This window comes from Sturnira hondurensis, unplaced genomic scaffold (assembly GCF_014824575.4).
Source record: "Sturnira hondurensis isolate 20B ecotype Veracruz unplaced genomic scaffold, ASM1482457v3 Scaffold0012533, whole genome shotgun sequence".
NCBI classification, from domain to species: domain Eukaryota; kingdom Metazoa; phylum Chordata; class Mammalia; order Chiroptera; family Phyllostomidae; genus Sturnira; species Sturnira hondurensis.
Window position 1 is genome coordinate 477298 of NW_028085164.1, and position 11042 is coordinate 488339.

Sequence of the window (11042 nt, forward strand, 5' to 3'; positions counted from 1 at the left end):
CATCTTTCTTATTTATAAAGGATCACACTTTCCAATAAAAAAAACCTTAATTCACTGGCTTTATTAGAAGCCAAATTCTTTCAAAATTTCAAACAATGTTAACTTTCATACATTTTTGCCCCTCTGCACATTGGTTAAGTACCTTGCTGAGATACAAAGTCAAAGAAACAGTAGTTTTGGAATTCCTGGGGGGAGTGAACAGGCTTTTTAAAAAATGTCACTTGCTTTTATTTCAGACGTTGTCATACAACAGACACAACCTGACAGCTGATACAAGTGAGAGGCAGGCCAAAGAGATCCTGATCCGCCGGAGGCACAGTCTGCGAGAGAGCATCAGGAAGGACAGTAGCTTGAACCGGGAGCGTAGGGTAACTGGAGTGTGTGTGGTGGCTGTGATGGGGACTGCTTCTAAAGGCTGAGCCAGCGGCTGCTCCTGAGGCTATGCTGAAGGGTGGTCACAGTAATTCTGGGGTAGAGTTGACTTACAAGTGTTTGAGATATTTCTTGAACACCTATTATGTCCCAGGCACAGTTCTGGGCCCTTAGAGTACATTGGTAAAGAAAACTGAAAAATTCCTACACTTGCAGAATTCATATTCTTGTCAGGGGGAAAATGATCACTAACAGAATAAGTAAATTGTCTGTTATAAAGAAGGCAGTAAGTGCTATGGAAATAATTAAAAAGTTGCCAAGGAAGGAACTTGCAAGTACTGGGAAGGGTCAGACAAGTTTTCATTTTAAACAGAATGACTGGGTCAGGATTCATTTGGAAAGTAATATTTGAGCTTTCCAGGGAGAGGTTGCTGCCCAAAGGTGGGCAAGCCTGTGTGTGCTGATGTGGAGAAGCCACAGTAACTGGGGAGTGTTTGTTCACAGGGCAGTTGGTTCAACATTTTTCTTGGCCCTAGAAGTCATTTTAAATGATACCATGATTGCTTAATTTAACAAAACAGGCATGCATCTTATTTTTAATAATATTCTGTATTTGGTTACCGGAGACCAAAATTTGTGTGAATAAGGTGATCTTTTCCTTTGTGTTCAACATAGCAGTATCGATTAAAAAAGTAAAGACACTAAAGACAAATGGCATTGGAAATGTCAGCAAATTAACTATAGTAATACTTTTTATTCCATCATTTTCAAGACTTTTTAAATACTAAAATACACTACAATTTTTAATCTGTTCTCTTGTTATACATATAAATAGGTAGTTCAGTAGCTTTTCCTTAAGAAAACCCAAAGGTTTTCATGTCTTGTTCCCAATGGTCTCACTTTATTTCCATTTTGCTTTACTCTGATTTCTTCTATATTTCAGAAGTTTAGTGATTTTTAAATTATAATTATTGCTTGGAACTTTCTTCCCCATCCCTAATACCTCTCACAAAATAGTTTTGAAATTGAAAACTAAAATTTTAATTTTTAACAATATCTGTCGTAAGATTTTAAACTTCTTATGATCAATAACATCTACCTAGTCTAAGATTTTCTCTTTTTTTATAGGCTTCCACTTCAACCTCCCGATACTTATCCTTACCAAAAAATACAAAGCTTCCAGAAAAGCTACAGAAAAAGAATATTTCTAATGCAGGTAATGAATACAGTTGGAGCAGAAAGACTTGAAACTTTTTTACTAATGTGTACGGAATAGAAAGATATCCCTATTCTGCTTCTTTATTAAACACAATGAGTTTGATAGCTTGCAAATCAAAAGTATCAATCAGTTATTTTTCATGATTGTATTTGATATAGCAAAAGCAAGTATCACCACACAGTTAGTGAACAGGTAAACTGTGGAGTTGTAAATGTGCAAAGATATGCTTAATTTTTACAGTGATTCTAATATATTTTCATAAAGGTAGGCATATATTTTACTTCTGGGTGTAATTATTTAAGCTTTGACATAAAGTCTAATATCTCTTTATTTGATAATTTTTTATGTAGGTTCTAAGCCATTTTCTGTGAACTCTCCAGAAGAAATGTTAGAATTATGTTATTAAAATGTAGATGTAACAATAATACCCCCACCCTTTTCGTCTTGATTTATTTAACCAAGGAGAGATGAGTTTAATTGTGGCCTGTGGTAATGGAGGATGAGGTGAGAAGTGAGGTAGAAAAAGAGCGGGGGCTACTCAGAGGAGCGGGGGATACTCAGAGCAGATGGCCATGTTACCACAGAGCATCCGGCAGAAATTCTGTTTCTAAGATTCTCAATTCCTGGGCAACATCCCATTAGCTGCCCTGCCCACAAAAGTGTAGGACCTCAATTTTGATGGTGACCTGGTTTTAATCTTGATTCCTACCTTTGTTTGGAAAGTGTACATTGGTGTTTTGACCTTTTTATAAAAATATGAAGAAAATAAAAGATTCCAGATCAAGAAAAGAATCTTTATAATAGCAGCTGATTCTTGGGTCTTCCTGTGTGGAAGACCTGCACTAAGCCCTCCTAGGACAGTCCCTGTGGTGCAGATGAGAGCACAGCCTCGGCTGCCCGATGGTCTCGAAATGCCAGCTCCATCACTCATTGGGATCTCTTGTATCTCAGTTACTTCATCTGTAAATTGTGAGTGTGAGAGTTAAATGAAAGTGCTGATGACAGTGCCTGGCACATAGTAAAAACTCTTCAAAATCAGTATGAATGCATGCTTGTGGACCTAAATGCTTATGGAAATCATGCGGAATGCCCAGGTCTCACAGCTAGAGCCAAGGGGGAGCCCTTTGACCTCCCACGCTAACATACTGCAGTCACTGATAACACCTTCTCTCTGAAATGCTTGTCCATGATGTCCTTTTCCTTTGTGGTAGGTGACAACAGCAGCGACTCAGACACAGATGCCAGGACCACCGTCCTCAATTTAAAGCCCAGAGCCAGGTGCTTCTTGCCAGACCAGTTCTCAAAGAAAGCCCCCCAGTCCTACAAAATGGAATGGAAGAATGAGGTAGACATTGATTCCAGCCCAGTGCAGCCCTGCACACCCTCAGCTTTCCACAGCAAAGAGGGGGCCACCCAGACCCCAGGTGTGCTCCAGCAGCCCCTTCTCTCCAAAGGCCAATTTGGCCAGGTGCAGGAAGACAGTGTGACTGAAGGCAACCGACCCAAGCCGCCTCCCAGGTTGGTACGAAGGGCATCAGAGCCTGGAAGCTGGAAAGCACGCTTTGGGAGTGAGAAATCATAATGGAAACAGTCAAAGCAGACCCGGAGAAAGGCAGTGACTGACTCAGCACAGCTGTGGTTATTACTCCAAAACTTGACACAGGGGAATCCATTTCAAACCCTCTCTGTGACTAAATTTACTCTTTGGGTGGTGGAGTCACGCCTTTGGTTAATGGGACAATTGCTTACCCAAAGAAGAGGAAAATCAAAAAAGAAAAAAAGACCCAGAGATTGCCTCTTATGACTTGTTGCTAGCAGTTGTAATTTTTGCAGGCCTAAAGAAGAAAACAATGTGTGCCTTTAGAACTTGAATGACAGAACTTGACATTTTTAACACACCCTTGTTGGTGAAAATGTTAATATATACATATGCCTCAAATTTTATTTATAAAAAAATATGTGTATCTGTGATCAGTTTTTAAGTGAATGACACTAAATATACTCAGAGCATCTACCTTGTGCATAGAAGGCAGCTCCTGGTGGCTGGTGGGCCATCTGCTAGAGTCCTAGTGTTTCCAGATCCTGAGCTGAAGAGCAATGTGGTGGCCTGGCTCCCAGGGTCCAGATCAGAGGTCCCATTACTCCTATGTAATAATGAGAATCAGCTGGTTTTTAATTTGTTCTTCATTCTACCAAGTGTTGAGTGACATATAGATTCCCTCACCTCTTCATGTTCAAGTGGTGCAAAGAGAAAGGTTGTGCAGATGGCACCAGTTTGTGATGTGACAGACTGTGGGGACCTCCTGTGGCACGTGGGGAGATAGGGTGGCACATTCTGAAAACATGTGGGCAGGTGTTACAGTCTGTGATACTGGGAGGAGAAGGAAGATTGCTGTTCACACCCATCTATGACCACCCACTTCAAAATTCTTCTGTAGAACATTCTAGAACTTTGAATCCAAGTCAGGATCTAAGCAGACAAGATTGAAAGTTCGTATAAACAGTATTTCAGTGCTTAACAAATTGGTTAGAGTTCAGGTGTTGAATTTTATTCAGGTAGGAAGCACTCTGGAGAATGGGCATTATTCCTGAGTGCATCCATTATTTTGCACTAGTCTGTACATTTTTTATCCTCCTCCCCAAGTAAAGTGGTAACTCAGTTCTTCATATAAAAATGGATTCTACTCACCCAAGTACTCTTTAAAAGTACCGCAGAAAGACAAGCAGTGGAACATAATCATTAAAGATGATTTGAGTCTCTGTCTCCTACACTATAGATTTATTGGCCTGTTATTTTTTTCTGGAAAAAGAACAAAAACAAACCTTCTTTAAAATTTTACTGGACCAAGATTCTAAATTTCTGGGTTTAGACATGAAATTAAGCCACTCGTGTAATTTCTTGAATTCATACTGGAAACATAGCAAAGGACACAAATGACAACAGTATAACTGATGGAAAACATGAATAAATTTAAAAAGACAGAGTACTTAGAAATCCTTGGCAGTGGTTTTCTGTCCCCTGCCTCTTCCCCCCAGTGATGTGGAGAAGCAAGTATTCTAGCTTTTATTTTAATGTTCTAAAGTCTTCTAAGACTGCTGGATTGCTAGGTGTGAGACAGAGAATATACATGCAAGATACAAGACTTACAAAGAGTATAGTTTCCTTCCAAACTTTCCCTAGTAGACAATGGAAAGCAGTGTAGACACAATTTAAAACTAAAAGCTTGGGATTCTGTGCCAAAAATATTAATTTTAAATGAAAATATTTATGTAAAATATGAATTACATGTGCTGAAAACTAAAACTGATTTACTTTACTTTACAATTTTATTATAGGAATATGATTCATCAAGAGATGTGATATGCTTTTGAGACCACCAAGAGTAAATTTTGTGAAATTAGTATATGAAATTTAAAGGAGAAGGCTGAAATGGAAAATGACCTTAAAAAATGTTTTCCGATTTTTCCTGGTGTTCTATATAAGGAGGATAACTCTCTGGAACTGAAGAATAAAATAAAATTTTTAATAAAACTACTCCTGAAGTTGATAGACCAAATTCAGCTTTCACTTGTTAAATAAAAGTGAGATAAAGAAATTTCATGACATTGTGTAAATTTTAAAAACAGAAACATGTAATTTTCTTTATTCAGTGTAAGTTTTTCCTTACTGAATGATAAACAATGAAAAATAAATTTGACTTCATTTAGCTTTTTCTACTTTTTAATGGAATTATTAAATTGTATATAGTAATGGAGATAGTATGAAGTTGAAACACTTTAACTAAATATAATAATCTAAATTTCAGTAATACAAGAAGATCCCCAACCTTTAGCGATGACTCCCTTAGTTGGAATACTTCATTCAACCAAAGTTCCAGTGTGACTATAGAATATTGATGGCTTTTTGATGTTTGTGGTAACAATTTTGATTTTTACTGCCTGTTAAGTGAAAAGTTAGGGCTTATTTCTTTATATATAATTCTAGGGGCCAACTATTAGAAATAGTTATGCCAGTTAGCAAACAACTAGAAGTTGGCTGTAAAACTGGATACTTTAAAAAATCATGTTTTATGTACTTGCCTCCAAATTATCTGGATTGAAATTACCTTTGGTTTTTGCTAAACTTTGTGGTAGGGGTATACTGTTCTACGTGGGGGTGGGGGAAGGTGACAATTTATATAAAGAACCTAAAGAAGCACAGTTATTTATGTCTCAATGTGTTTTACATTTGTAGCATTAAGTCATGTTGATGTTAAAACTGGCATTTCATAATTATGAGAACTGTAACATCTTGTTAGTCCACAGCTTGCACTTGACTTGATTCTCTAAGGAGTGATTATGTGCAGCTGAAGTAGTTGTTGGCATGATCTGCTGAGGTCTGAACATTGGATATTGATTCCCTCTGACAACTTGAAAAAGAAAGGCTCCTGAATCAGAACGGTCTCGTGATCTGGGGTTTTTGGTTAACATTTTTTTCTTTTTAAATTTTGGAATAAAATTGGTAGCTCGGTGGTACTTTATATCCCGCATTTTAACCAGACCTTTTCTTAAACTCACTTGTAAGGCAAGCAAGAGTTTCGTTGGGTCACTGCCACTGATGACTTGTCCCTTCAATTTTTTTCCCCAATACCACTCATCTCGCATGTGATGTGACTGACATCCTCAAAAGGGGTCAGCCACCTCAGATGTGGACATAATGCCCACAATATTTAGTTTCTAAATCTTCTTTTATGTTGCACTGGCACATGATTTTCTGACCCCCTTTGTTTTGTTTTCTAATTTTGTCCATATTGAAAATAAAATTCTATTTTACTACTTTTAAGAATAATCAATAAAATGTGGGTCAGTTCTCTTACCTGTATGGTCAGGGAATGCATTTTTCTGTATCAAGTTAACACATGCACTGTAAACAAATTTTCAGTATAAAGAGCATATTATTTTGAATGTTCAGAACCTACTTCAGGACCTTTCAGTATGTCACAGAGGTTTACCTCTTCCTCTCAGGCATCTGGTTTAAGTCCTTACCTTTAGCTCGAAGTGACTTGGTGAAGGTGCTGTGAAAGTGACCAGAAGAAAATGCTCACCGTGGTTAGTAACCTTATCACCTGTTACTAACAGACACTGGAATTCAGAGCCCTGGCCTGTGCTTCAGCCTACGTGGCACAGACAAAGGCAAGCACAGAACACCCACCACATGCACAGCAGAACACATCTGTCCCATTAGGTTCACACTGGACAGTTTATGTAGTTTCAATTTCATTCAGCAAACTCAGAACAGAGTTCTGATAGGTGAGCTATCATAGGAAAAAGTAATTTTCAGTCTGGATAAGAACCTTGAGTCCTAGCTATTCAAAATGAAATAGACTCTTCGGTAAGCCTGAAGAAAGATCATCTCTTTCTCACATGATAAATTGTAACTATTAATAGGTATTTTAACTACTGTTTTGTCCTCCACAGTGTATAATTTGGAAAATAAATTTTTATTTACCAATATGTAGTGCATTTTAAACCCACTGTGATCAAAATACAGTGCTTTGTTCAAACAAAATGCTTACAGTCCACTTTTATGCCATTTGAGTTATTAGTAATTAACTCTATTTCCATAGTATTTATAATGATCGTTTCCCTCCAGGAACAACACAAGCTGTTTGAGAATATCCATTTTCAAAATAACAACTGGCACTGTTTCTTACAGCATAGTGAATTAGGGAGCAGCAGATATTTTGTTACTATTTTCATAGACAGTAACAGACAGCTATCTACAAAATGGTGAGTTTAGACAATATGGGAAAATAAAACATCTAAAGTAAAATGTTTTAAAATAAGGTAGTATTTGTGCATTTGATTAATTAGAAGTAAAACATGTTATCTTGAAACTATTTCTTTGCCATCAGTGTAGAATTTCAGATTATATATGTATTAGCATACAGTTAGAAAAGACAAAGGCTTGTTGTTTTTTATTAAGACATGTTTTTAGCATACTAGAGGTTGAAACTTTCAAGCACTTCAGTACCCTACTTTAAAATATACATCAGGATGCAAACAATGGCTTCTAAGAATTAATAGTTAGAATAAACAACATTTCTTAACAATTTAAAGGGATTTTATTATTAAAGAAAATGATTGTCATGTAACTGGCGAATTTTTCAGAAAAAAAAATTAGAACTGAAAAACGTTTTTTTTTTTTTTAGGTTCTAACCCCGTGATTCTCAACTCTGGGTGTACGTTATAAACACTAGATATTTTAGAGCCTGGTTTTGCAGTTCCAAGAACAGCTGTATTACACACACACACACATTATCCTGGTTGGGTCTGTGGTAATCTATTTCAAGACTTCTTAAAGGCCAAAGTGATCGTCTGGGGAGATCACCGTGCTGGCTTTTACTATGTATTCCAAATAAAAAGCTATTCTCCCATAAGCAGTTGACCAAACGCTTGAAATTTCCCCTAGCTTGAAATGCCTCCCACTCTCAACAGATTTCTTTTTACAGAAGCATCCTCAGGAAAAGATGCCTTCTTGATGTTCTGAATGTTCTAGAACATTCCCATCAATGTCCACATATGTTCTTTGCCAGTTAACAAAGGATAGGGCAGAATGTGCTCCACTCTCATTAAAGGTCCTTCTAATCTTGCCTCAGCTTTGCCTAGAGCAGGCCCAAGTGTCACTCAGGTCCTCCAAGAATCTTTCTGCAGCCACACCCTAACAGTCACCAGGACTTCTGGGTTTTGCCCCTACCTATTTCCTTCTTTCAGTGCCCAGGACCACTTCTTCCTCACAGTCCTCTGGATTACTGCTCCAAAGTCTAGACGACTCCCTTCTTGATCTCCCATTAATATTTCTTGCTGTAGCTATAGGATCCTACTAAAACACAAAGGACCAGTGGTTCTCCCTCAACTGCCAGAAAAGCTCACCACTGGCCCAGAGGATGAGCTTCTTCAGATCTAACCTTGTGATTCTCCACCCTGGGTGTGCGTTAAAACACCAGGCACTTCAGAGTCTGGTTCCCGAGGTCCAGGACAGGATCTGGGCAGTCAGGGTAGAGAACCACTGATTCTAGCTCGTGCTATTTGCTTCATGCATAACTCCAGACTTCCCTGCTCCAGGCCATCATGCCTGAGATGTGGAGCCCTACACATTACTCTCATGGCCAGGCACTGCCTGTTCCCTTTCTGCATATAGCTCAGACCTCTGGACATAAGGGTAGAGATATACCTCCCTCCCCTCTGTGGAAAAAGCCCAAGCATTCTAGCACCCCACACTCTGCGGTTGTTTCACAGTCCTTACCAATTATAGTTGGCATAATGCTGAAAAGTGTCATTTCCTATACAAACTTTTCAAGTAAGTTCAATGCCTCTAAAGTAAGATTACATATAAGAATTAAGTTAAATCACATGAAACTGCAGATATTTTTGACTTATAAAAATAACAATTTCATTGGGCTCAAGCTAATACTTTGGAGAGGATTACAAAAGATACTCAAAACAATTTAAAAATCAACACAGATTTTAATTGAGCAGATTTAATATCCCTGAGGTCATATTCCACAAATTGTACAAATATTATCCATTACAATATGGTTTTCAAACTTTACTGTATATACAAAGCAGCTGGGTGTCTTGTGAAATGATCTCTAGCAGGTCCTAAATGGGGCATCTGTCTCAGGGAACCCTGACCCTGCTGGTCCCCAGAACACACCGTGAATAGCAGCAGCACATCAGACTAGTAAGAGGAGCCATGACAAAATATTTTTTTAAAAAGTCACCTGAATAAAACACTGAAACTACCAGTGGAGAATAACAAAAACATTTCTCTACTCTCTAGACTAAGATCAATCTTTGCTTAATTGTAAACCCTCAGTAAGTTTATAGGTTTTTATTTAACTTTGGAAATAAAGTGCTGTGATTTATCTAGGCCATATTTAATAGCTTCTGAGGAATTTGTCTATTTCTAAGAGTGAAGAAAAGACAATTTTTAGAGAAATTCTTCTGCAATTCAACTTTATTACAAAAAGCCTTGGTTTATTTGCTTTTAAGTCTAACTTCCATGATGAGTTGCTATACTACTAATGGGCAAGGTCATTTTATATCATACTTCAGTCCCCTCTAAGGCACTAAGCACCTGGGTTGGCCAAAAAGTCTGTTTAGTTTTTTCCATAAAAGACACATTTTTCATTTTCACCAATAACTTTATTGATTTGGGTATTTTGAGTATGTTGGCTAACCCCCTGCATGGTATAACAGTGATTGTTCTCAGTCAGTCTCAATTTTATCCCTATCAACTTCAACTGGTTTACCTGACAGTGGAGCATCACCCAGTGAGAAATCTCCAACACAAAACTTTGCAAAACACTTTTGATATGGTTCATCAGTCATAGCACCTTCTCTATACACCTCAAAAATCTTTTTTCACATTTCAGTTGGGTTTTTACCTTTCTAGAAATAATAAAGCATAATATGCTAAAAATGTTGCTTATTTTCTTCCATTTTCTGTCTTTTTTTTTAAAAGATTTTTACTTATTTATTTTTAGACAGATGGGAAGGAGGGAGAAAGAGGAGAGAAACATCAAGGTGTGGTTGCCTCTCGTGCACCCTCTACTGGGGACCTGGCATGAAACCCAGGCACATGCCCTGACTAGGAATTGAATGGGTGACCTTTTGGTTTGCAGGTCGGTACTCAATCCCATGAGCCACACCAGCCAGGGCTATTTTCTTCCATTTTCAATTTTAAAATGACTACACACACAAAAAAAAATCACCAATCTTGATGTTTTTCTTTTTAAATGCATGCTGTTATAACAGCTGTCACAATACAATCTAACCAGGACTTCCGCCAAGATGGAGGCATAGGTGGAAACACTGTGCCTTCTCCCACAACCAAGTTTGAATACAACAGAGATTTAGAGAAACAAAGACACAACCAAAGGACAGAAAATTGAATTATACGGAAGTCCGACTACATCTAACCATTCAACGGGGACGGTAAGAGGGGAGGAGCCAGCAGCCAGCAGGGTTGGGCAGGACAGGGCCCCTGACCCAGGCGCGCAGGCAGACGAGAACCAGTTGGGGTGCGGGGCAGACCTCGGGCACATATTCACACACAGTGAGACAGACCACGCAGGCCCCAGGGGGCGAGGGCTGACGGCGGTGGCACACTCGCGTGCAGTGGGACGAAACGCCTGGGCCCGGTGACGGCAGCAACTGCGGCACCGGGGAGGGCCGTGGCGGCAGGCAGCGGACAGGACGCCATAGTCCCTCTTTGACCCCGCCCCCACATACAGCATCACAACCCAGCCACTGAGTTGCCCTGCTCTGGTGAACACTTTAGGGCTCTGATCCTGCTATGGAACAGGCACAAACAACCCGAAAGATGGCGCGAGAAGAACTCAAAGTCCCAGAGCCAATAACTCTAAGCGACCGAGAAATTGCCAGCCTCTCAGAAACACAATTCAGG

General features: G+C 38.9%; 1 protein-coding gene across 1 annotated transcript in view; it reads left to right on the forward strand.

The window, feature by feature from the left end:
- The window catches only part of SLC9A2 (solute carrier family 9 member A2), a 112786-nt gene extending 108240 nt beyond the window's left edge, over window positions 1-4546 (forward strand). Inside the window, exons 10-12 of the mRNA XM_037060819.1 lie at window positions 237-368; window positions 1501-1588; window positions 2803-4546. Coding sequence (XP_036916714.1) covers window positions 237-368; window positions 1501-1588; window positions 2803-3173 — 591 coding nt within the window. The 3' untranslated portion in view covers window positions 3174-4546. The remainder of the gene's footprint in view (window positions 1-236; window positions 369-1500; window positions 1589-2802) is intronic.
- The last annotated feature ends 6496 nt before the right edge of the window (window positions 4547-11042 follow it).